This window comes from Meleagris gallopavo, chromosome 11 (genome assembly GCF_905368555.1).
Source record: "Meleagris gallopavo chromosome 11, MGAL_WU_HG_1.1, whole genome shotgun sequence".
Lineage (NCBI taxonomy): Eukaryota > Metazoa > Chordata > Aves > Galliformes > Phasianidae > Meleagris > Meleagris gallopavo.
The window spans coordinates 2,931,003-2,955,589 of record NC_139414.1 but is presented as its reverse complement, the minus strand read 5'-3'; the positions used below and the strand labels follow the sequence as shown (position 1 = coordinate 2,955,589).

The window sequence follows — 24,587 nt, the reverse complement described above, 5'->3', positions numbered from 1 at the left end:
GTCCCGTTCCGCCCCGCCCCGCCGGGGCAGGCTGCTCTGCGAGCCGGGCGCTGGGCAGAGACGCGGGGAGAGCGGCAGCGCTCGGCATGGCGCAGTACGCGAGGGGCGCCGCGGCCGTGGCCGTCATCCGGCTCCGCAACCCGCCGGTCAACGCGCTGAGGTAACGGCGGCGGCGCCCGCCATTTTGTGAGGCGGGAACGGCACGGCTGGGAGTTTGCCTTCCCGGCTCCGGGAGCCTGTGGCCCCGCTCGGTTTCTCCGCACGAGAGGTGCGGCCGTGGCGCTGCGCTTGTCTGTTCGGGTGGCTCCTGCAGAGCGACAACACGAGGCTTAGAGCTTAGATATCGCTTTGCCATAACCGCGCTGAGCTCCTTCGTGATTTGTTCTCCTTGTTACAATGTCTAGAGGGTTTTTTTCCCCTCGGGAGAAATGCCAGGTTCGTGGTGTGCGCTTTCTGCCATCTCCCTTGGAATGTCTCGTCAAACTTGGCACGTTCCTTGTCACTTACGCCGCGAAGTGTCAGCAGTAGCTCACAGCGTTAGCTCAGCTTTTCTATTCCTCAGTTCCTATGCAGTTTGCAGGTGGAAATCGGCTTTCCTTCCACGATTTGCTGCTTCTCACGTTGGCTGATAGCTGTGCTTCCAAGTGCGAGCACTTGGGACAAAGGGCTCCGTGAGCAGAGGGCACGGCTCAGCAGGAGGCACCGCCATCCAGCCCCGGTGTCAGAATGCAGGCTGCTCACGTGCCTTTAGAAATGATGAAGGCACTGACCTCCCGATGCTACACCTGATGAAGAAGGCGATCTCAGACCAGCTGGGGACAGGCAGCCAAACAGAGCCCCTGAAGTTATGGTTTTTCATCTTTTAGAAGGGATACACAAGTTGTTTGGTTTGTGTAATTTGCTTTTTAAGCAGCTGCAGTTGAGGAGCCATGCTGTAACAGTGACCATAGTGCTCCTTCCATTTGTTCTCCTAAGGCAAAACATCCACTGCAGTCACACACAACTTCTAAAGCAGAAAGTTTGTTGTGAAGAAGCTGAGGGGCATGTATGAACATGAATGGGAAACACAAGCTGTTGCCCTTGCTGTGGCAAGGTGAATTGCTCCAGCTGCCTGCCCTCACTCCTTCACACTGTGTTTGAAAGCACAGAAAGACCCTTTTTACATACTTGGATAATTGGAATGAGAAAGCAAATTAGGAGTAACCTGACTGATGAACTGGACATGTAGGACTCCCAGAATGTCTCTTGGATCTCCTCTGGCCAAGGGCAGGCTTGGAGCACAGCCAGGCTGTGTCCATAGACCTTTCTGTTCCTGCCATGGAAGGCAGCAAGCACTCCAGCACACTGCTGTGATCTGGACCTGGTTCTCACAGCCCTGCTGTGCTGCTGCTCATGGGGCTGGGGTGAGCAGCCTTGGAGCTGAGCACCCACCTGATTCTTGGAGCTGCTTTCAGTCACTCTAGCTCTCTGCATCTGCTCCTTGCACAATTGCAAGGCATGAGTGAGGACAAGAATCTGTACAGCATGGGTTTAAATCAGTTAAGATGCCGTGGAACTTAAGCTTGCTACGTAGGAGAGAGCAGGATAGGTAGATGAGATCAGTCCAACAACTGGCTGGCTGAGGCAGCGAACACAGCACATGTGCAGCTGGAGTCTGGTGCAGGCTCTTCCACTCACTTGTAGCCAGTAACAGAAGGAAAGTCTGGATGTTAAGGGCTTCTAATTTATTTCCTGACTTATAAGACTTGCTGAATTTGCAAGGAGCAAGTTGTGACAACTGCACAGAGCTCAGCTTTAACTAGGCTTGCACCATTTGGTTAGCAATTGGAGTAAAACCTGGTTTAGCAGGATAGTTGTTTCGTAATGGCAGCTTTGAGCTGAGACCTGGCTGTAGCTATGGAAGGTAGAGAGCACTCTGTGATCCTTGTGTTCCTTCTGCTCTTGCATATTTTAGTTACTCGTCTGTAGGGGAGCAGGTTTGTGATTGCTGTTTGAGATGTCTGTCTGTGTAGGTGATGGCAGGCAGGGAAAGTTACAGACAGGGGCCATGTCCTGCAGTCCTGACAATTTAATTTCACAGCAGGCACAGATGCTTTTTAAAAGGCTGATGTGCTTTTCCTTCTCTGCTGTGCTCCAGCCTCAACTCTCTCTCCCCATTAGATGTGATGCTCAGCACCATTAGCCCAGCTCCCACACCATCGCACCAGCCATTAGCACTTCAGAAGCCACTGGTGGGCAGGAATTTGCTTTTTGCTGTCTGACAGCATCTGCTGCTGTGCAGGTACCTCCTATGCAGTGCTTTCCTGAGGAATATATGCTGACTTCTGAGGCTGGCAGCAAATTTGGTTCCCACACGGACTTTCTTCAAACTAATCCATCTCTCCACCAACAGAGCTGGCATGTACCAAACTTGGTTTTATTTTTTTTCTCCTGGTTTACAAAGTTTTAACTTCCAGAGGTCTGCAGTCCTAATCATCTGTGAGATCACAGCTTAGAGAAGACGCACGTGGATGTGCAAGGAACTGGAAGTCTGGGGGACAGACAGACAGAACTAACAAGAGAAAGGATCAGCCACAGCCTGTGAGCAGAGGTGGGCTGCTGGCACTGCATGGCTCCGTGGGACACTCGGGAAAAAGGTTTTAAGAAGTGGAAAACTTATTCAGATGTGAATAAGAAAGCCTGTAAAACGTGACAGGAGAGATGTAAGCTGGAAATTAAGAGGATTAAAAATATAAAGAACGCATTGCAAAGCATGCTAAAAACAATAGGGGGAAAAAGCAGGAAAAAAAAAAAAAAAGGCTGTCAGTTACAGTTCAGGAAAGGGATCTTTACCACTAATATATCTTTGAGATCACCAGCTCAGTGTGCTTGGACAGCCCAAAGAACCCACAAAATGCTGGGTGTCACCAGCACACATGCTGAGAACAGAACAAAAGAGAGGGCACCATTCCTCTATGATAAAAAACCTATAGGACTTCTGAAGTACTACCTGTAGTTCTGGACTGTGCATTTGCAGAAGGACACAGGGACAATCTGGAAGGGGACAACCAAAACTGAGAGGCAAGAGCAGTGCATTAAGAAAGCATGCTGAAGAGGTTGAGAGTCACCAGGTTGGAAGGGAAAGGCTGTAGGAGAATAAGGGCAAGGTTTATGAAATCCTGAAGAAGGTAAATAAAGTGGAGGTCTATTTCTGATTACAAAATCCTTTGGTAGCTGATCTAGGGGCGTTTGATTACACTGGTAGGAGATTGTTTTTAAAGAGATCATACAAAGCTTGATGCCACAGGAGCCTGTGGAGGCAGATGGGTTGGCAGGATCAAAGATTAGACAAATTCATGAGCAGCAGGTTTGTAAGGGATGCTAAATAAGGGCATGTAGATACATACCAGAGCATCTCTCATACAGCAACTGTGGATGCTGTGGATGTTGGGGGAGATACAAAGGGGAGGGACCAGACCAGCACGATGCACAAAAAGCATTTTCTATTGTTAGATTGCAGCCTGGCCGAGTTAATTTCCAGGATTCCCTTAAGCTACTTTCCTTTATCTTTAAATTTGTATTTACAAATCCTTGCAAAATAAATAAATAAGTAAATAGAAATTTTAATGCCTTGTTACAAACCCAGCACATCACTGAGTAGAGTTTTGTGCAAGGGAGAAATAACCTGGTGTGGTCAGCCCCAAGAACAGCCTGCCCTGGGAAGCACAGTTACCCACCCAGTGTGCTGCTGAGATACATAGCACCGAGGCACCTCATCAGGATGGCTTTTCTTGCAGTCAAAACAGCACACATGGCAGAGCTGACTATGTAGCATGGAAATAAGTGCTGATTGGAATGCACCTAGTGAATTTCTCATTGTTACTGTTAAATGAATGATACTGTCGCACAGTAACGAAATACTTATGCAGATGCGGGTGACTTTTTCTCTCTTTCATGCTCTAGCTGTTTTGAAGTTGTGATACTCTTGAGTGTTTTTACAATTTTACTGTCATACATTTTACTATGATTTCCTTCATGGAAAATGACATCTTTGTAGTATCAGCTACAGTGTGTGCGTTGCATGCCACGCAGCTCAACTGGGCTGTGACATGTCCTGGGGCAGGCACATTGCTCCAGGGCAGGACAACAGGAAGCTTCCAGAAGTCCAGGTGGTGATATCTCCTCTTCATCCCACAAGAAATTCTCCATGGTAGAAAGCTGTATGAAGAGAGAAGAAATATTTTTGCAAGTAGAGTGTCACGTGGTGAAACCAGTTGTGTGGTATTAATACAGATAACATAGGCAGCTTGGATGACAAATCTTTCTTTTGGCAGGAGGGTGTTGCTGTAAGTGCTGTGACACTAAGGGCTTGTAAATAATTTCCTATGGAAAATCCAGAACCTTTTCATCTGGAACAGACTCTTTCTATTGGTATTTTGCAACTGCTGATCACACAGCTACTGTAAGCGCAGAAACACTGGATTGCTTCCTGTGACAGAATTGTTGGTTTTTTTCTACACAATATTTTCAAATCAATAATTTCATATCTGTTCAAAATCCTGCTGCATACTTTTTTCCCCTCTTGGCACAGGTCAGCAGTGATTGGCTTGTTGGATTTTGGCACTTGCCCTTGAAGTGAGAGGGAGACTAATGAATATTCAGCAGAGAGGTTATGGCAGAAGACAAACTGGAGGACAGACTTACTGGACTCACTGCTTGTTTTCACTGAGCCACTTTGTGCTGGTGGAAAAGTGATGTAGTTGGTTGTTAGCCACTGAATCTCTAATTTATTTCAGTTTGGCAGTTCTCCAGGCGCTAGAGGATGGACTGAAAAGAGCAGATGCAGATCCTTCGGTGAAAGCTGTTACAATTTGTGGTGAAAATGGGAAGTTCAGTGCAGGTAAGACATTCCTTCAAATAGTATAAGAAAAAGAGGAAGAATTCTGCCCACATCTGAAGATTCTCTGCCATGTAGCACTAACAACAAAATGCCACAAATTCTGATGTGGCTGAAAATAGCTACGAAACAGTGGACCTTTTCTGCTGTCCCAGACTGGTGTGGACACATCACAGATTGGACGGTCCAGGCCAGAAATCTGCTAGTAGATTCATGCTGAAAGTGGGGACGACTTCTTATCTTCCTATCTTCCTGATATGCTGGTGTCTCTTTGCTTTCCATGACATTGTATAAAATCTCAGGACCAAGAATTAGCCAATAATATAGAACCATCCTGGGATGGGGCAGTTGTAACAGTCTCCTCCAGTTGTAGGGGTCCACGAAGCTAGCAAATTTGCATGGAGTTTGACATTACTTCTCCAGACTTAACTTCTTTAATTTTTTAAATAAGCATCTTTGCAAATTACTGTATTAACTGCATGATCATTACAGTTACATACTCTTCTATTTTGCCATCCCCTTAGCACTCTGAATATGCTTAAGGAGCCTGGGTTTCTTGCAGCTGTTCTCAAGAGATCATTGTCTGTTAACATGCCAGCAGCATGTTCTGTCAGACCTCAGTCATCAGTGAGTGGTGACGTTTAATGGCACCGAGGGAGGAGTCGTTCCACTCATTGCCTCCTCCACAAATTCCTTTTCATTTTTGTGCTTCCACAGGCGCTGATATTCGAGGATTTTCTTCTCCAAATAAACAGGGTCTTGGCTTGGGCCCCATAGTTTCTCTCATAGAAAGGAGCGAGAAGCCTGTTGTGGCTGCCATTGAAGGCATTGCCTTGGGAGGAGGCCTGGAGGTGACACTTGGTTGTCACTATCGTATCGCACACGTGCAGGTAACACTGTGAACTAGAGAAGTTGGTCGGAGCATCTGGAGCCTGTGGCCATGTACAAAGTGGGAGGCTGCTCTTGAAGAGAAGCTGAGCAGAGCTGAGCAGTGTGTCTTTCCTAATTAGAAACTTCAGAATCTGAGTGTTAATTTGCACTCAGTCTCAGTAGTCGTTATCAGAATTGCATAGCTGGCTCATGCAGCATGACTTTCTTATTTTTCTCCCCAGCCACGTAAACTTAACATTTCTTTCTGCTAGTGGCCTAGTTTCAGTAGGTAGTTGAAACTCAGCTAGCACAGAGCACTTACAATTTGATTCCTCATGGGCTGTTTCCTCAGGGTGCACTCTCACCAGCAGACAGCTTCCCCTCCTCCACATTTAAGTCTTTCAAAGTCATCTTTTTTTATTTCTCTCAAATACCTTCCTTCAGGATTGCCCAACTGTCTTTTAGCAGCACCTCATCTCCTTACAGAGACTCTTCCCTGACAGGAGTGCCTCCTCACTTTTTCAGAGTGAATCACTCACACCTGACAGTATGGGTTGCTATAACGCAATAAAGAGGCACTTTATATACCCTGCATGTGACCTAAGATAGGTGTCCGAAGTAGAGGTCTTAAAATGTCTCCACATCTCTTAAGACCTCAATTAGAAATGTACAATATAAAATTAAAAAAAAAAAAAAAGACATGGTGAATAAATTTTTAAGTGAAGATAGGAGCTGTCACTGGCTTCTTTACCATAACTCTAGTAAATCAAGTGTACCAAGAAGCACCTGAGCATTTTTGAAGTACAGTTAGTGAAGAGTTCAGTATGTGAGTGTTTTCCTGCAATACATTTCTCATAAATAGCAAAAGGAAACAGCAGCTCACAGAGACACTGACAACTGTTTGCCCTTTTGAGCTGTGCAGCTGGAAGCATTGTTTTGCACATGTTATGGTCTGGGGTGATGCTGTTGTGTCCATCGATCTCCAGCATTGTGCTACTACCCATACATCCACTGATGGATGATACCTCTCCTGCTCCTCTACATAAGTTCTTGAAATAGTCAAGTGGGCTTCTGGGTTAAACATCTTATACAGAAAAAAAGCAGAAATTAGGATTTTGTGTAGTAGTTCTTCAAGGATTCCTAAAGAAACAGCACATGAATCAGGTCTAATTGTCTTTGTTCTGCTCAGCTCCTAATTACTGATCTTGTTAATCAGATTTGTTGTTGAATTTGACTTTGGTTTAGGCACGGATGGGTTTACCAGAAGTCACAATTGGGTTGCTTCCAGGTGCTGAAGGCACTCAGCGGCTCCCCAGACTGATTGGGGTTCCTGCTGCCCTGGATATAATTACTACAGGTAAAGTACTGTGCCATGCTCCATATATGAGGATGACAGCAAGTCATGCCGTTGCTTTTGTCTAATGAATCATAATGTTTGTATGGACATAGCTGCACAAGTTGAAATTCAGCTTGATTCCTTTAAGGATTCACTAAGAAAGGGACACATGCCCTTCTGAGGCATATAGTTAGTTATGCACTTGATGTGCCTGATAAGCATGTCTGATACTTGAGGCCAGCTACACGTAAGTCATTTGATCAGATTGAAAAAGAGTGAAATCACGTGTAATGCCCCAGCTGTAGTCACCTTATTTCTCTTTTCATCACAGGAAGACACATTTCTGCATCTGAAGCACTGAAGCTGGGCTTGGTTGATGAAGTTGTGGAGGAGAATACAGTCGAAGCAGCAATCCGTTTGGCAAACAGGTTGATCGGTGAGGAAAGAATTGTAGCAATGCCAAGAAGTAATTGGTGAGGCTGAAGAGAATTTGAACAAAACCCGTTAGCTTCACGTTCCATTCGTTGGGTTTTGGCATCTATATGAACAAGAATGAACAGCAGGATTTGTTTTCTGTTAAGTGAAAGTGAAAAAACTCAGATGCTGAAGAGCTGCAGAAATTTTAAGTGAGGATTCAGAGAGAAAAAAAGTACACAGTCCTCATGCTTCTATAATTTTATATCCATGCTTTTCTGGACTACTGCACTCAACTGATTTTAGAGAGTTGCGCTCTTTCTATACATAGTTTTGGATGACAGCTGGCATTTATGTAGTCTGGTTGTACCATCAATAACAGCTAATTGAAAATAACGTTCTCCCTCCCTCTAGTGGAGGGACTGGCACATCCTCAGCCGAACTCAGTGATGTGTGAGTAACTGTTACCCTTTAGCTGCTTCATGAGAAAATGGACTACGGAGATGGGGGAGACATGCAGAGAGGTTTCTCCACCTTAGAAGTAACAAAATCAAATTCACAGGATTTAGCACAGAAAGAGGATCGTTCACAGACCAGCCTGAAAAATATCACCTTGAGAGAAAACAGCATTTTTCCACCAACTTTGAGATGGACCATTGTCTCCAGTCAGAATTAGATGTGGAATCCTTTCACAAGAAGCACACTAGGAAGAAGGAAAACAACTCAACACTACCACCCGTTTTCTCTGATCACTTGGTCTTTACAGGCAGTGCTTTTCCAAACTGGAGTGCTCCTGCAACAATTTCCACTACAAACAGGAACAGTTTTCCTTCTCTGTAAGAGTACTTCTCTCAATGTAGAAGCTGAAGCAGCCTCAGCTTTGTCCTGGATGACAATGCATTGTATTTTTAAGATAACTCAGTGAATGCACTATTCTTCAAAATAGTATATAGTTAGATATATCTTAGATACAAAATAGAATATTCTTCAAAAAGTATCTTCTTAGCTGCAATGTGGGATTCACCAGATAAGTGCAAAAGGGTGTTCTTTGTCTGGGTCTTCTGTTACACTCTTCCTTCTCATTGTATCCATACTACAGTATCTTCATTTTTAGTGCAGAACTGTTGATATAAGCAATCCTTTTCTTTCTCCATATCTAATTAGACTGTTTAAATATAAAACTTTAGAAAGGTAGGTGATATACTTCAGTACTGCTTAAGAAAAGCTGAGGCACTCTGGCTCCTTGATCTTGTCTGTTTTGAATGATAATTCACTGCTACTTTCCTAGACAAATTAACCCAAAGCATTCTCTTTAATGTGCTCTCTGGGTTATGAACGGCATCTTATGTAAGATCTACACCAATACTGATGGCAGAAGCAGTATATCATCAAATGAATAACAGATACATTGCTAGATGTAGCAAACTGGCAAGCATCCTGGTTTTCAACAAACGCTATGTGAAACTGGCTGAATTTTAGACATTTGTAAGCTTATTTCTTCTGTGATGGCATGGTGCAGCAAATGAGAATTGCAAAATCAGCTCGACATTAGATGAGAACCTCAGGAATGAATCCCAGAATGCAATATGCCTCAGTGTAACTTGCTTTCTGGAACTTATATCTACTGCCATTACTCAGAAATCCATGTTCTGTAGCTTCATTTCCATGGAAAAATGCCACTAGCAAGAAAAGTTGAGAACTGCATAAGCATACAACGATCTCATCTGGATATCCAGCAAGTAACCTGTCTGTTCCAGTCCTGCTCATTACTTGTAGTAGCTTTTCTGTTTCTTGCACCGGTGACAAATGAATAATACTGCTGAAGGTGTTTCACATCACACTATATACCAGCTCCAACAGGACTTCCAAAAACATTCTTTCAGACTTTCTTCAACTGCTCTACTGGCAGTATGTTCTTTAACAGTGAAAGCGCTGGAGGCACAGTTCTCCAAATAGGAGAGACATAAAGGCAAATTCATCTTTAGACTTTACAGAACATCATGAGAAGTTTTGACACTCCATTTAGCCTCTGGTGACCTGATCAGGCTGACAGAATGAGGTACTGAGAGTCCTCTTGAGTCATTCCTGGCTTTGGCCTTTGCCTAATCTTAAAATCTTCTGCCATACAACAGCAAACCAACACTTTGCAGTGTACCTCAGTCACTAACTTGGGGCTGCAGAAGAGATATGACAGTCTCGTGTAGCTGGCCTGGTTTTTGTTCACAGTGAGTTATGCTTTCAGTGAACGTGTTTCAGGAAGCCTTAAAGACAGAAGTGGAATTATATAATGTTATAACAAGTGCACTTTGTATGGAGTGCAGCATTTTATTTGAGGGTTTTTGTTGTTTTTTAAAATTGAGGTTAACAACTGCTGGCTTCTTACAGAACAGTTTGGTTAAGTAACTCATTGTCACCACTGGAATTTTTGCTTTTAGCCAGGGAGAGCTGTACTGCAGGATCCAGTTCAAGGAGCTAATTAAGATAATTCCTCTGAAACTTTCTCAGTGTTGCAGCTGCAGCACCTCACAGCAAGAAACCAGCCTCAAATGAATGGCTGTATGGAAGCAGGGGTCTTTGTTTCTATACATAGGTGACAGAGCTACCTTTATGGCAGCTATGTTGGGACAGCATCTTCATCCATACATTTTTATGGAATATTCCTAAGAATGAGCACCTTCTGAACAGCTCTGATTAATGCCTGTAGGAATACACAAAGACAATTAAGATCTCCTACTTTTAGGCTCAGAAGTGAGTGTGTGTTCCCTTCCTTCAGAAGAAATGGTCTCTTCAGGAAAAAGAAACCATTTTCGCCTTTGAAAGAGAAACAGATAGGAGCTATAGTAGCTACATCCTTGGAGACTAGAGGAGTGTTCTTTCATTAAACCTGTTTGATAATCACTGTGCTAATTCAAAGCTGCATTGCATAATTTGTCCACCTGATGGCATCACAAAATTGAAAAATTGCTGCAATTGCTTGCAGCTTATACTGCCCATCTCTGCTGGCCTTCCTGGGCTGGAGGAGAAAATGGCAGCTGATCCTCTGTGTGGCTGACTTCTTCAGAGCTCCCCTTTTATAATCATCTCTTGCTTTATCTTCTTCCTTTATCTTCTTCAGGGCACAAGAGTATCATGGTTTGCATCAAAGAGCCAAGCAACATCAGTTCAATTTAGATTAGTTCAGACCCCACAGGCATTAAACTCCACATGGAAAGAGGATTATGAGTTTGACTGTAGACCAGCAGCAATAACTGTGTGGGGTGCAGGTGCTTCTTCTGAGGCTCACGAAATCCACAGGAGTAACATTACTGCTCATGTAGTAATTGCACGCCTTAAATGAAGACTGCCGGAGAAAAGCTTTCATTTACAGTTGTAAGGGCCTTTATTCTATCTCTGGGAAGATGTACACTATATGGGTATTTGAATCTCTCTTCAGGGCTTATCATTCTGGCTAATATCTTCCATAGACAGAAGGTCTAATGAAGTGCTCCTTTGAGACAACCAGAGGATAATAAAAAACCTGATAGGAGCCATTCTTGTTTCTAGCTGACATGAAACTGCTGCTAGCCTGAGAAGCAGGGGACCACTTTCAGCTTCACTCCCTCGACATGCACAAGCAGTTCACTGCAGTAAACTGGTTGTTGGGCTAACCCTGCCTCTTGTATCTGAAGTCCAGTAATAATATCCCTAGAGTTCACCACTCTGGAATACTTTTTTTTTTTTTTTTTTTTTTTTTTTAAATAGCACAATGTTTGATACTGCAGGCTTACTGTTGCTTTTTCTGATAGAGGTTTTATGGAGTTGATCCATCCTTCCTGCTACCTGGACTACAAACTCTAATGAAAACCATGTAGGTATCTGTGCTAGATTCTGTATATAGATACCACTTTTTCCTGTACCATGATATGTGATGTTATTCATCATGTTCCTGCTTTTTTGATTTCAGAAATTAAGCTTTAGGTATCCTGCACAAGTTTAGATTCACATCATTCTTTCCTGTTCATAAAAAACTGCATGGAGGTACTACAGAAATACTTCACTAAATAAGAATTTTAATATAGGATCCTGAAGACAGTAACTATCTCATGTCCTCCCTCAATATTTCTGCTTACAAGTACTGCTTTACCTGAAGACCATGCTTAAAGGCTCCCAATAGTCTCATCACTACATCAGATATGCGTGAAGTCTCTCAATCTGCTCAGTTTTCAGTGGCCTTCCAGCCACCAGATGTGCTTTCTGGGACAAACCTGGCATTTCCTTTTCAGAAAAGCTCAACCTGACTGGATAAAGAGCATCCTCACGTTAAAAACATACATTTTCGGAAGACAAAGGGTTCAAAAATAAACATCCTTAGTAAAATCCTACAGTACTGACAGCAAATATAGGTTGGATCTGTCAGTGAGGAAACATTGTTTTCAGTTTACTTTACAAGCAGAGTTACTTAGTGTTAATCTGTCTGTTCTACAGAAGTCTTAATTTAAAAGCCTGAGCTCTGAAGAACATTGTTTCAAGAAATCAGTACTAACTCATGTTTGTTTGACTTAAGAGACCCAGAGTCAGACCACGTTCTTCAGGCAACCACAAATGTGGTACTGCTATATCTCCATTTTTCAGCATCCTGCGTATGCTGGGGCACCAGATTTCCTGCTCCTGGGTCTCCTGCTGATGTGCTGGCATTTTAAGTTAGACAACAGGAAGAGAAAGGAGAGCTGTGTGCAATATGCCACCTTTGAAAGATTATGCTCCTATGGCAGAGCTTGTAGCCTCATTGCTCTGGCTTCTGTTACATGCCAGAGAGCTTCTCAGCTCTGGGCTCCCATCACAATGGGCCCACCTACCATCCTGCTTTGTTGGTGATCCTGGATGCTTTTGGGAATAGTGCTGCAGCACTCAGCACCATAACATTGCCTCACTGTTAGATAAGGATCTGGATGTGGCTATAACTTTTTTGTGCAGTTTTGGAATATGGAGGAGATGCATCCTGAGCTTCCAATTTTGTTCCACCATGGTTTTCACTGAGACAAGCTGCCATTAAGAATATAAGAAATAGCCTGAATACAGATAGATCATAGAGCTCCCAGCAGGCTCTGAGGTTTATAATTCTGAAGAGGACAGAGAGGATTTCAGTGTCTGAAATGTAACTAACTTCTCTCAATTAAAAATCCTTTCTAGGTATTACCATAGCAACCTCTGCTTGTAATGAGGCTCGTATATTTGTGTGACTGCTTGATTCACCCCTTGCTGACACAGAAGCATGAACTCTTCCTTGTTATTCATTTGCTCCCCAACTCATGCTGTGTGAGCCATCCTCTCACCTAGTCCCACAGGGAATTGAGGGAATCCTGCTGTCAGGGAAAAATTAAAATCAGAGTGTATTTCCCAGTCATTCATATAAATGCCTGGGTCAGCACCCTGACTGGAATGCATCTGGCTAGCAATGAGTACTAAGCAATACTGAGGGAAAACTCTAGTATTGAAGCTTATAGAAAAAAATAGCCTTATGAATGTGACAGTTGGGACTGTGGAATTAGAACTGAAGAAGTCAAGCCACTCTAGCTGAGAAAAGGAGAGAATTGTGTCTTTGAAATTGAAATCTTAGTTCACTGAATTCTGGGAAGAAGGGTCTTGAAAAATTGTCATTGTCAGGGCAAACAAAGCTGAAGGGAAATGCCAGACACTTTAATACTAGACCCAGATCATTGTGCTATGCAGGCCCTAGTAGGCTCAGAAGGAAGTGGAACAAGAATAGGACTGCATTATACCTTCTATGTAGAAACTGGTGAAAAGCCATAGTCCTCCAGGAGATGTAGATGTTTTGTTCTCTAACTTCCATTTTTTTTACCCACAGGCCAGCCCTTGGGACACCGCAGGCTCAGCCTGAAGCCAGTCCCCAAATTGCCCAACATGGAAGCATTTCTCACTGAGGCTCTTGTGAAGGTGAAGAAACGGGCCCAAGGGTGCCTGGCACCAGAACTGTGCTTCCAAGCAATCAAAGCTGCCACAGAGCAGCCATTTGCAGATGGAGTCCGGAAGGAGAGAGAGCTGTTTAACATCCTGCTGACTTCAGGCCAGGCCAAAGCACTGCAGTATGCTTTCTTTGCAGAGAGAGCAGTGGAGAAGTGGACAACACCCAGTGGAGCTTCATGGAAAACTGCTTCCCCTCAGCCCATCCGCAAAGCAGCTGTGATAGGTAAGGGGGGGGAAGCCACTTCGTTTCCTGACTGCACAGTTAACAGCAGAGCAAGAAAGATGATGCTTTACTCATGGCGGAAAGGCTAAGTAGAATTGACAGGACACACATATTTGAGGCCCATGGGTGACGTAAAAGGAGAAGTCACCACTATATCAGTAAGCTCAGAGAATCGAATGGTAAATTATGTGCTACTATTGCTACTTAATCCCACCTGTTTCTTAAGAAGAACAGTGGCCTCTCAATTAAGAGTGAGCTTCATCTGTGGACCAGATGTATTCTGTTCCCATGGAAGAACTGTTGTGTTGAGTCCTAGCTTTATGCCATGTTGTAAGCAGGTTTGCTTAAAATTCTCCTCCTTTCAGTCTAGTTCTGTAGTGCAAGTATAGTGTGTATAGAGCCACTCAGGGATATATTAAAACAAAAATGTTTTGACAGCTGTATTTTTAAGAAGATTTCATCTCACTGGGATCCACTCTTGCCATTTTGTAGCCCAGCAAGATAATGCCTTCATTAATTTTTTATGAGAGCAATTTAAATAAAACCTTTGATGCACTGCTGAGATTTATTAAAAAAAAAAAAAGTGTCTTTCAGCTCTGCCTGTTGATAGTAGCACTCAAAAAATGGTTAGATGAATAATGGAGCACTTGGAAAACATCCATCCTGTTTCAGAGGAAGCTCACCAAACCAACACTGCTCTGTCCTGGGTTTTTCCTCAGGCCTCCTATGCTCTGAAATACGAGCTCTCTGGAAACTCATTTCAGGCCACACTTGGTTTTAGTTCTCTTTGAAAGTTCCCTTCTTTTCATTAGCTTCCCTAAGTGAATCCATGCTGTATTTGTAATGAAAATGTTTTTTAAATTTTGGTCCACAAGTCTTGGGAGGAAGATCTGTGACCTTTGTGTCATTCAGGCATGAATTATTGCCAAACTATTGCATAGGTGCATGCAATCCTAAACAGGACAGTCCTGCACTATATTCTTTGGCAGAAAGAGCTTACACTGAAGCCTTGTAGGAATGATCAGGTGACTAGAATCAACATTAGAACAGACATTCTTTGTTATGTACCTATTAATCATGCTACAATAAATAGCACAGTAGAAAAACCCTAATAGCAATAACAAATAGCCAGAAGGGCGATTCAGACCATCTGATCAGCTTAATTTGGTGCTGTAACTAAGCAGCAAGATCTGGCTTCTCCCCAAGGGATGGAGTGGAGGGCAGTAATGCACCACAGAGCCCCAGTTTGGAAGGGTCCTTTAGAAGTCATCCAACAGCCATGGTCAAACTAGGGCCACCTAGCACCAGTTTCCCAGGACAATGATAAGAGAGCTACTCAGTACCTCCACAGCCTCTTGAAATTTGTGCCTGTGCTCATTCACCCTCACAATAAAAGCAGCATTACCTGATGTTGCTCAGGAGATGGAGCCTCCCACGTTTCAGTTTCTGCCCATTGCCTCTCACCTCATCACTAGGTACCACTGACAAGAGCCTGATTTCTTCTTTACACATCCTCCTCAGGTTTTTATGTACATCAGTGAGATTCTGCCTTGCCTTAGCCATCAGGTTCTCTCTTCTCTAGGCTGAAAGAGCCCCAGCTTTCTTAGCCTTTCCACGTAGGAGTTACTCCAGTTTCTTGATCATTTTGTGGCCCATTACTGGGCTCTTTCCAGTAATTCCATGTTTCTCTTGTACTGGGGAGTCCAGAACTGGATACAGTACTCCAGTTGTGACCTCACCAGTGCTGAGCAGAGGGGACAGATCCCTCCCACAACCTGCTAGCATCACTCCTCCTCATGCCACCCTGTATACTAATAACTTTTTCTTTTTTTAAACAGCAAAGACCATTTGCAGGTCGTGGTCAATTTGGTGTCCAGAAGGATCCCAAATCCTTTTCTACAAGGCTGCTTTCCAGCCAATCAGCCCCTAGAATATTCTGGGGCATCAAATCATTCCTCCCCAGGTGTAGCACTTTGCATTTCCCCTTGTTGAGCTTCATGATGATCCTGCCAACCCATTTCTCCCTCTGGATGGCAGCACAACCCTCTGGTGTATCATTTAATTACAGTAGCTGAGCAGGGCAGTCAGGGCAGGCACAGAAGTCACAGCGGGAATCTACTAGACTTCCAGATGATCAAGCAAAACAGACAGAATGAAGCAAGTGCAAGGTAAAGTTGGGAAGCCAGTCAGCAGATGGAGGTCTGGATCAACAGTGGCTGTGGCCAGAGGCAAACATTCTTCTGATGTAGCTCAGAAAGGGGATATAGGTCCACAGCTGAGCTTAACGTGTGTTCTGAGGCCCAAAGGCAGCAGACATAGGATAGAGGTTTGAGATGTAGCTGCTCAAGGTCATTAAAACTTGTGAATGCACTCAAGGCCCTGACACCTACCAGAACTCTTAATTCTTTCTATAAATCACTTCTTCTATCAATACAGCTCCCATAGCCAACTATTATGGCTTGATTTATTTGTACTAGGTGTAGACCTTACGCTTGAGATGATAAGCGGCATCTATTTTAGAGACTATTGATCACCTCCTTTTAATTCTCAATCATATGCCATGCTAAATTTCATTGCTTTCCATGACTTACTTTTTTTTCTTTCACCCCACCAGACTTTTTCCTGCAGAAGGATTTTCCTCTATCTGGCTATATGGTATGAAATAGAGGCATATAGCTGCCTCTGACCAGTTTTGGATAGCTCAAGAGAAGTATCAGCCACAATCCAAAAATAAGGAAAGAATAGCTTACCCCATTCTGAAGACAAGGGTTCACTAGAAGACTCCCAGAAGAAAACAGCCTCAAAGCAAAGATGTTTTTCCTCGTGCCTGCCAACCCTTAAATGAGGTTCTGGTCACATAGATGAATTGCTTGCACCTGTACTCCCTCTCAGTGCTGGCCCATCCCTTCACTAGGTGCTCAGTCACCAGTTCAGGCTGTGACCTAGCAGTTCACTTGCCTTGAATGCATGAAATAAAAGCCTTTTGGAGATGGGTGTGGGACATGTCAACATAATTGCATTTTCTTCTCTCAGTCATCCTCCAGCCAGTACCTTGCTGTGCAGTGTGTCACAGTTCCAAATTCTTGATCTTCAGCACATTCTTGTAGTGCCAAAAATAAAAATCTTAGGGATGATTTTTGAGGAACTGACACCTTTTAAAATAAGACTGACCATCCTTTTAAAGAACTGAGTCTCAATAGGTTACCCAGGTCTCTATTTTCTTTGAAGAGAGGAAATCAGTCACAGCAGCATTTTTGCATTCTTTTGCAACCCTCATTTTCCAATAGGCAGTGCTGTTTCCCACACTAAAGCCCTTGCACTGTGCTGGTTCTTCTGTCTATTATCAGTGCAAAATGAGAAGCCACTGATTAGACCACTGTGACTTCTTCCTTCTTCAGTGCCTTTTCTGTCAGCACAGAGGACCTTTAGGGGATGGAAGCAGTGTCATGAATGTTGGGGAAGCCCTGCCTTGTGGACTCAGTGTCAATCTAATATTAGCAGGACTTGTTAGAGGGAACTGGCACCAAGTCTTAATGTATATTCAACATCAGGGATTATGTGTCATTTTAGCAGGCACCCATAATAGATGGCATTGCTGATGACTTGGCAGCTGTTCCTCTGAATCCTGGCCTCCTATCAGCTGCCTTTATCTGTGTTTTGCTCACTGAATGACTGATAAGCAGGTAGCACCCAGCTGTGTGGGTTCCCACCTGCTCTTGGCCAAGCTGTCCTAAGCTGACTTTAGCCTACCTTACTTGCTTCTGCTTCCAGACTCTTGGCATCCATCTCTTTCCACTTACTCTCATTCCTCGTCACCCAGAAAAAGAGTTCATCTCTATCCTTTCTGCAGTCTTTCCATCTCTCCCTGCTTGCCTTGAGCATCACATTAATTCTGCTTGAAGTTAATACCCAGAAACAAAGAAGCAGCTCCAGTCAGAATCAGTCCACCACCACCAATTGCTCATTGTTATTTTTAACATGGGAAATGAGATCATCTTTGCATATTCTTACCAATCTATAAAGTATTGTTTCTAATTCCTGTCATTTTAAAGTTCAAATACTCACTATAGTTCAGAGTATTTTCCACTGATACATATTTCTCTGGCATGTGTGACTCTACATAAGTTTATACGTATTTTGAGTTCATTTTGAAACTTGTTTTTAAAATCCTTCTATTAATTTTGCACAGTCATTCGTATTCTCAGTACCTCATATGATAGATCAGTAATTAACAAGAGCTATTCAGTCAGCTTTCCCAACATATATCCACGTTTGGCCTTAACTTTTGTGAGTTTAAGCATAGCTTTATGTCTGTGTCAAATCTACAGTGCACAGTGAAAGACCAGAGGCAAGAGGGGTAGGCACTATTCTTCTCCTGAAGTGGATTTCAGTTTTGAAATGCTTTGGGCATTCCTGATACAACTCTGGAAACAATTCCTTGAATGAAAGACAACTATTTAGGGTTGGTTGTTTTTTTTTTTTGTAACAATTTGGGGGCATTAAGGGCCCTATTGAGGAAGAAAATGAAATATACAGTAGAAGTCCTGGAGTACTTCTGTCTGTTAGCCATGCAATCTGAATGGAGCATGCAACATTTCCCTTTCTCCTTCTAAACATGCAAGATTCAATGATTCCCCACCATTTTTTACTGCTCTAACATATTTTTCCCCATGATCATGAATCTCTATAAAATTGAAAGGGAAGTCCTCAGAAATGCTTCTTTCCCTGCTAACTAGCCAGATATCTCCTAGGCTTTATAGCCCAATTTTAGAAAATATTTCCAGGGGAGTCATGCTGTGCAAGCTCTAATGTAACAAAACCCTTGGGGCTTTCATTACTCTCTCTGCCAGCTTCATTAAACATCATTTCATACAGGCCACTGAAGAGTTATGTAGTAAGTTGAGAGGCAGCTTTTCTAGGTCAGAAACAAGGTTGGCAAGCTCATGTCTTGTCTATAAGCCTACTCTTGTGGCCTAGAAAGTGCAGGACTACAGGCGTGTATGCCTGTCTGTCAAGGGATGGTGAAAACCTAGGTGGGAATACTACATGTTAACAAAAGCAAACAGCTGAATCAGAATGGAAAGCTGGGAAACCACTGCTCATGGAAGAGTTTTGATTTAGGAGGAAACAGCGTGTTCACATTGTGAGAGAACTGCTGAGATTTCAGTCATGAGACTGAAGCCGAGAGGAAGGGGAGTTACTAAGGCCCAGAATGTTTTAGTAGAGGTTGGAAATTCTAAGGAGGAACCCCAGGTGCCCACCCTGGAAAGGAATAAATGAATTGAGGAGGAAACCATGAAGAACCAAATGCAGAACTGCAAGCCCTTCACTATGTTGTCTAAAGAGAGCCCTAGAGATGGGGCTAGGCTTGGTGGGAATACGTGAGGTGGTGAGAGATGCTGCCACACCGAGAAGAAAGCAGTCTTTGTGGCTCAACAAAGACAGGGAGAAAGCTGGCTCTAGCAGTCTGCTGCCACATCCACGCCTCTGAGAACAAAGCCAAGTGGGAGGAGGTATTTGTGTTTGTTTGCTTTTCAGTCAGCAAACCACGGACAATTAAATATTAAGAAATGATTCATGTGATACAACTTTTATTTTCAAATTAATTTTTAGCAGTGTCTGATAATGAGGTAACGGATCTAATTTCCCATAAAGGAACTTCAGCATTTGCTTGGCAATGAAATTGTTTGTGAGCAAGCTTCCAGATAGCGATATCTGTAAGAACTATGTTCTTAAAGCTAAGCAGGAATGTTTGAAATGCCTTCTGTGTACACAAGTTTAGCATGGATAGAACTGAAGCAAGGGTGTGTGGTTTGCAGGAAAAATACAGTACCTCATTTGACCTTCATTGTTGGAACTTTTTTAACTGACAACATAATTTCAGCTCTTCTCTATAAAGCTGCTTTAGACAAAAATTGTAATCCCTTTGTTTCAGTTTATTTGTTTAGCTGAATTTAATTTGTAAAGCAAGGATTAAAAAAAAATCATTTTTACAGAATTATAACAAACCTGGCCTTTGCGTAGTTGTTCCTTTATTTAGGACATTAATAATCCTCCCATTTGAATGCTTTGCACTTTTAAAGCTGGTAAAATTGTGCTGGCTTTCTCATTAGTTTGTATTAGCTCTGTCCACAGAGCTTCCATCATGGGAGAACAGAATAAGTAGCGTGGGCTGGGTATCATAGGAAAGTCTAAGCATGGAGCTTCACTTAATGTAACAGAGGGCAGAGCCAGGGGAAGGGCTCAAAAGGAGGGAAAGTATCAAGGCAGTAATCTCAGCAGTGTTATTTCTTAGAGAATGAGTTGGTCACAGCACATTTGTGGATCTCAGAGGAAAAAAAAAATACAGCTTAAATGGAGGATTGGTTGTGGGGATTCTGGACAAGAGTATGGTGGGTCAAGGAAGGCTGTATCTGTAGTAATCCTCAAAAGTTAGGAATGGCCCTTATCAGAGGACTTGAATTGCCCCCACTTGGCAGAGATGAACAATACAAAGCGTGAACAGCAAGCAAAAGGCTGCTGTTGTTCCAGGGTAAGGACTCAATATTAGTTCCGTGACTGAACTGGTGATGAGAGATATAGGAGACATGAAAGTCAAGATGAGATTTTTTGAGACACTTTAAAGAAAGAGCAGCTGAATTTGTGTTTGCATCAAAGATTACACAATGAAGTGCAGAGTGAGACAAACAGGAAGCCTGCAAGGAAGAGGAAGAAACCAGTTGTCTGAGCTTTCCTAGTGTCAAAATATCTGTGTGGGGTGTCTTTGTTTGCAGAGATGTTCATCTTGAGGGACCGTAGCAAAAGGACCAGAGAGGCGCTGGTATCTCAAGGTGAAGCTGCCAGAAACAGGGTTGACCTCCTGTCTTCACTCCCCAAGTTCTAACCATTAAGTGATGCTGGTTTCCATAGGGATAAAACTTTGCAAGGACAAGACATGAATCACGTGGTCCGCATGCACCAGTGTGAATCCCACTGGTATTTTGTAATCTTGAGAAGACACCAGTTTGCCTTTATGCTATTTCTCTTCAGACTTTTAAGCTCTCTTAAAGAGAGACTTCACCTTCCTTTTTCTGAGTCTTCAGTTCTTTCTTTCTGCCTGTGCATTTTGCTTAAGCTTCTGCTTTTTATCTTGGAGATACCAAAGGAAGTGCTGCTGTCAGATGACTGATTGTAACATTTTCTATTCATAGTTTCTGATTCTATCTCACTTTTATCTCCAGGGCTGGGAACAATGGGCCGAGGCATTGTGACTTCTCTGGTTAAGGCCAAGATACCTGTGGTAGCCCTGGAGCAGGATCTGGAGTATCTGAACACAGGAAGAAAAGCCGTGATGCTCCTTTTGGAACGTGAGGCTATGAAAATGGAGCAGGGTGGCCAAACCCTGGATTTCAATAACCCTGCACGACTCCAGTTCGCTGTGGACTTTGATGTGTTGCGGGATGTAGATCTAGTTATTGAAGCTGTGTTTGAGAACATGGCACTAAAGAAGGAAATATTCAACAAGCTATCAAGAATCTGCAAGCCAGAGGCCTTTCTGTGTACAAACACATCAGCCCTGAATATCGATGAAATAGCTTCTGTCACCAGCCGCCCACAGCAGGTCATTGGCACGCACTTCTTCTCCCCTGCTCATGTGATGAGGCTGTTAGAAATAATCTATGGCCGTCACACGTCCCCCACCACCATTGCCACGGCCATGCAGCTAGCCAAAGTGATGAAGAAAGTTGGAGTGGTGGTAGGGAACTGTTTTGGGTTTGTTGGGAACCGAATGATGTTTCCTTATGTACAACAGGCAGTTTTCCTCTTAGAGGAAGGAAGCAGACCAGAAGACGTAGATCAGGTTCTTGAAGATTTTGGGTTTAAGATAGGGCCTTTCCGAATGTCTGATCTTGCTGGGCTGGATGTGGGCTGGAGGTCTCGAAAGGACCAGGGCCTCACTGGGCCCACACTGGCTCCAGGAACATCTGCCCGCCAGCGGCATGGCTATCGCTACAGCCCGCTGCCTGACCTTCTGTGTGAGAAAGGCAGGTTTGGCCAGAAGACTGGAAAAGGCTGGTATCAGTACGAGAAGGCTGGGGGTAGGACAGCCAAACCAGACCCGTGGATTCACAGCTTTCTGTCTGAGTACAGGGACACCCATCAAATCAAAACCCGCTTTATAGACCAGGAGGAAATCCTGGAGCGTTGCTTGTTTACTCTTATCAATGAAGGATTTGACATCCTGGCTGAGGGAATAGCGTCAGGCCCAGAACACCTTGATGTAGTTTATATCAATGGTTACGGATGGCCGAAGCACAGGGGTGGCCCCATGTTCTATGCTTCCACTGTTGGGCTCCCTAACATTCTGGCTAAGCTGCAGAAATACTCTGAGATCCACCCTGATGTTCCCCAGCTACGTCCCAGTGCCTTTCTGAAAAAGTTGGTGGCTATGGGGAACCCTCCTCTCAATGACTGGATGTCCTACCTACACAGGCAGAGCAACAAGCTGTGATTTCACTGATACCTGCTATAGAAATTCCTTGGAAGCTGATCTCATGAAACAGCTGCTGTAATTGCACTATCTTTTCCAATCAAAACCAAAGTGCTACAGGCTTATAAACAATGTCAGTTACCTTCCTAGGTGAGACTGATCTCTGTCCCACCTTGCTACAGGCAGCCACTGCCATCATCCACCCTTCCCTCTTCCCACCTGCCTCACCCACCTTCTTTGCACATTGCTGTCTACAGATGCATTTCATTCTCTGTACTTAGGTCTTCAGAGCAGTGCAGCTCTCCCAGTCTTTCTTTGTGGAAGGGACAGAGCAGCACCTGGCCCTCAAAGCAAATCACAATGGGAGGTGAGAGCAAGATGGTCACAATTCACCCAAGACCAGCTGGACCTTCCAGATCCTGCTCTGTTTGTTTTCCAGTTTGTTCAGACCGTCCTTCTCCCTGCAGTGCCAAGTCCTGTACCCCAGATTACTTGGCAATCCCAAATGCAGCCAGTTGGAGCCTGTTCCCTTCACACTGCTAGGGAAGAGTTGGCACATTTCAGAGGTAAATTCAAAGGAATTGGTGAGAGCAGCTTTGGAGAGAGAGCAAGGGACAGGGCTGGTACCGTCACCTGGTCTCTGCTGCAGAAGAAAATTATAATAGGTGACACAAAAGCCACACATGCATCAACCTGACTTACCTGCACTGTGCTGTTGGCTCACGACTGGCATTCTGCATCCAGACTCCATCCTCCTTTATCATCCACCTGGCTTTGTCCAGGCAGAAACATCTTCTGGCATCTCTAAGAGTGGATTTGCACTGCTATCGCTCCCCCTATCTTGCCTGCCTGTGGCTACCTAATTGATCTAATTGACCAGACTGAAACCTGGCCTGGCACTTACCAGGTTTTCCCTTGCACAGAGGGCATGCTGAGAGAGCAGGGCTCGAGAGCTGGGCAAGCAGACTTCCAGCAGAGAGCAGAGCAGGAGGAGTGAGCCAGACCTCTTCCATGCTTTGGGCAAAGTCACCTATTGCTTGTGTCTAGTGAATTTATCTTCTAGGTCGGTGTCCTCGGGAAGGTTAACATTGAATGTCTAATTGTTGTTTTTTATTTTAATAAAACCATTTTGATTATCTAATGACAGATTATTGGGTAGCACCCAGGATAGCAGAAGATGGAAAACGTGTTTGTTCTTTATACCTCCATAGCTTCTTTATGTGGCAGAACTCAATACACCTTCTGTTTATGAAGGAGTTCGTGTTGGAAGTGGTTGCACGCTTCTGTTTTCTAAGCGCAGCTTCTTTTTTTCACTTCTGCCCTTCTGTGGATGAAAGTGCAAAACTGGGATCAGGAAACCCTCCAGAAGCCAGAACCTATTTCCTTGTTTCAAGGGAGGATTTTCCTCCAGGACCAGCAAAACTGCTGCAGTTCTCCCCCCATCACTTGCGTGTCACAGCTGAGTGCAAACCAGCATTTGCTCAAAGGTGAAGCGCCGCTTCCACGCGAGCGGGCTCCGCGTGACGTGTTACACAACAGCACTGCTGCTGCTGGCGGCTGTCACGGCACTCAGCAGGACAGCTCTGGACACGCCGTGCTGTACCCTCTCCTGGGCCTCCTGCCATGGGTTCACCCGTACCGGAGATGGGATGGAGAAGGGCATTCCCCTTGCAGCGGGAGTGGGGTGAGGAGGGGTGGGCATGCCCTTTGTCTGCCTGAGAGATGGTAGTTTCTGGATATCAAGCCCCGCCAACATCGAGCTTGTGGCCAAAACATCTCACCTACAGCACATTTGTACATCCGACATGCCCAGCCCCCTTCTCATCTCCCCTCAAGGAAATTACGGAGAACAGAGGCCCTTCGCACTAATAATGACTCTACCGACAGAAGTTCATTTGCACATTCCTATTGACCAAAGCAGCGCAGCATTGATTGCCGTGTTCCAGCCAGCAAAGTGAAACTGACAGTGCTCAGGGTACAGCTGTGGCTCTGAGGGCAGGCACCAGGACCCTGCAATTGGCAGGAGCACATGGGAGTCCTGGGCCCTCCGCTGCTCCTCTGCATGTCTGGAGGGAAGCACAGCCAGAGCCCCAGCATCACGGGCTGAGCTTTAACCCCTTGGGATGGGGTTCGTTTTCCCTGCTGTCTTTTTAAACTACCTGACTATTTTCACTCAGTGAGAAAACACCTATTGAAAATGTTTTCCAGGTAAAACTGTTCTTGCTGTTGAGTATCGGTGAGTACAGGAGTGTCCCAGGCTCTGCTTGCTTGTCACACACCTGACCCAGATCAATGTGAGCTGAGACTGCAGGTATCCAGCACTGATACCCACACTATGAGCCAGCTCTAATCCATCCCTCGTCTTTGGGCTCTCCTTTCACGTGTGATGTCTGGCTGCAGATCCCACACTCATCGCACAGCACTGTTGAGGATA

The 24,587-nt window shown here is 44.2% G+C and overlaps 1 protein-coding gene across 4 annotated transcripts; it reads left to right on the top strand.

The window, feature by feature from the left end:
- EHHADH (enoyl-CoA hydratase and 3-hydroxyacyl CoA dehydrogenase) lies at positions 1-23,294 on the top strand. 4 transcript variants are annotated; one of them, XM_085233159.1, is made up of 7 exons: positions 1-160; positions 4,776-4,879; positions 5,594-5,766; positions 6,992-7,103; positions 7,414-7,518; positions 13,342-13,683; positions 20,904-23,294. In XM_085233159.1, the coding sequence occupies exons 1-7, from the start codon at positions 87-89 to the stop codon at positions 22,172-22,174; spliced, it is 2,181 nt and encodes a 726-aa protein (XP_085089285.1). In that variant the 5' UTR covers positions 1-86; the 3' UTR covers positions 22,175-23,294. The 4 variants fall into 4 exon arrangements, with proteins under 4 accessions (XP_085089285.1, XP_085089286.1, XP_085089287.1 ...); XM_085233161.1 differs by lacking the exon at positions 5,594-5,766 and adding an exon at positions 2,457-2,590 and having other exon boundaries at positions 32-160; XM_085233160.1 differs by lacking the exon at positions 5,594-5,766 and having other exon boundaries at positions 2-160.
- The last annotated feature ends 1,293 nt before the right edge of the window (positions 23,295-24,587 follow it).